Source organism: Sapajus apella, unplaced genomic scaffold (assembly GCF_009761245.1).
Source record: "Sapajus apella isolate SASKATOON/1434 unplaced genomic scaffold, GSC_monkey_1.0 scaffold62, whole genome shotgun sequence".
Lineage (NCBI taxonomy): Eukaryota > Metazoa > Chordata > Mammalia > Primates > Cebidae > Sapajus > Sapajus apella.
In genome coordinates, this window is record NW_022437002.1 from 577,118 (window position 1) to 579,243 (window position 2,126).

At 41.2% G+C, this 2,126-nt stretch overlaps 1 protein-coding gene across 7 annotated transcripts in view; it reads left to right on the top strand.

The window, feature by feature from the left end:
• The window catches only part of PHACTR4 (phosphatase and actin regulator 4), a 127,973-nt gene that overhangs the window by 93,315 nt on the left and 32,532 nt on the right, over positions 1 to 2,126 (top strand). Inside the window, exon 3 of one of the 7 annotated variants that reach the window (XM_032246586.1) lies at positions 1,807 to 1,830. The exons of 5 other annotated variants lie outside the window; for them this stretch is intronic. In XM_032246586.1, the coding sequence (XP_032102477.1) occupies positions 1,807 to 1,830 (24 nt within the window). Of the gene's footprint in view, positions 1 to 1,806; positions 1,835 to 2,126 lie in introns of all 7 variants that reach the window. One more of the 7 variants, XM_032246589.1, reaches the window with a different exon arrangement.

Sequence of the window (2,126 nt, forward strand, 5' to 3'; positions counted from 1 at the left end):
TTTCTTTTTCTTTTTTTTTTTTTTTTGAGACGGAGTTTCACTCATGTTACCCAGGCTGGAGTGCAATGGCGCGATCTCGGCTCGCCGCAATCTCCGCCTCCTGGGTTCAGGCAATTCTCCTGCCTCGGCCTCCTGAGTCGCTGGGATTACAGGCACACACCACCATGCCCAGCTAATTTTTTGTATTTTTAGTAGAGACGGGGTTTCACCATGTTGACCAGGATGGTCTCGATCTCTTGACCTCGTGATCCACCCGCCTCGGCCTCCTAAAGTGCTGGGATTACAGGCTTGAGCCACCGCGCCCGGCCTGGTCTTTCTTTACTTAAAAATGAAGCGGAGCCAGGTGCCGTAGCCAGTGTCTGTAATCTGAGACACTCTCTTATAATTTCAACTATTTGCCTGTAATCTCAGCTACTCAGAAGGCTATGGAAGATTGCTTGAGTCCTGGAGTTGAAGGCTGCAGTGAGCTCTGATCGTGCTACTGTACTCCACACTTGGCCACAGAACAAAACCCTGTCTCTAAAATAACTAGATAGATAGATAGATAGAGACAGACAGACAGACAGACAGACAGATAGATAGATAGATAGATAGATAGATAGATAGATAGATAGATAGAATTATCAGATTTTAGTGCATTTCATTTTAAAATGTTAAAGTAATTGAGACCCAGAATGTCTTTGAATAAATCATGCAACTAGGAAGAGTCACTGTCCTCTTGTCATTTCAATCTTTTACACTTTAGTTATGAGGACACTACTTTGCCTAAGTCTTCTGAGCATAGCAAATGAATGCATCAGTAGTCATCATTGCATTTACTGTGATAATTACGATTGTATAATTTTAACGTTTATTGAAAAACTTCCCTATACTTCCGTCAATCAACTAAAAAAAGATTGAATTTTGCAGTTGTTTCTTTTAAAAATTCAGTGCGGCCAGGCACAGTGGCTCACACCTGTAATCCCAGCACTTTGGGAGGCCAAGGCGGTCGAATCACAAGGTCAGGAGTTCAAGACCAGCCTGACCAACATGATGAAACCTCGTCTCTACTAAAAATACAAAAAATTAGCTGGGCGTGGTGGCACGATCTCTGCCTCCTGGGTTCAAGGGATTCTCCTGCCTCAGCCTCCTGAGCATGTAATCCCAGCTACTCAGGAGGCTGAGGCAGGAGAATCACTTGAGCCCAGGAGGTGGATCATGCCATTGCACTCCAGCCTGGGCGACAGGAGGAAGACTCTGTCTCAATAAATAAATAAAATAATACTGTTGGTTGTATATTTTCTCTTTTGAAAATATCTAGTTTTAAAAGAGAGGCCAGGTGTGGTGGTACACACCTTTAATCCCACTGCTTTGGGAGGCCAAGCAGGGAGGATCTCTTGAGACCAGGCATTTGAAACCACCCTGAGCAATTTAGTGAGACCCTATCTCTACAAAAAAAAAAAAAAATTTGTAGTCAGGCATGTTGGTACATATCCGTAGTCCTGGCTACTAAGGAGGCTAAGGCAGGGAGGTCATTTGAAACTAGAAATTTGAGGCCGCAGTGAGCTATGATTACACCACTGCACTTCAGCCTGGGCAACTGAGACCCTGTTTCTAATAAATAAATAAATAAATAAATACTTTGTAGTGTCTATGATGACCTCTTCACCTTCCTCCAAAAGTGTTATTTGCTTCAGATCTGAAATTGTTTACAGTCAACATGTTAACTTGTCATATGCTGTTCCTTGATGTATTTCTACAAAGCAGGGGTTCCACTTTAATTTCAGGATGGTTATTCCACATGACTCTTTTTTTCTTCCCCTCTAGACTTCTCCAGAGAACCTTGGAACAGTAGGTGGAGTGCAAAACTGCATTGTATTACCTTCCTGCTTTTTTTTGTTGTTTTTGCCTTCCTGCTGTTTTTCTGTTGGTTTATTTTTTATTTATTTATTTATTTTTTAATTCTTGGCCCCTCCTTGGCTCTCCTTTCTCTGCCATTAAAGCTAACTAACTAAACCCCGCATGTGTGGTCATTATGAGGGATTCATGACCTTTTATTTCAATCCTGTACATGTATTATGTCAGTTATGTTTTGTGTCAAATCCTTAATGTTATGAATTTTTTTTTTTTTTTTTTTTTTTTTTTTT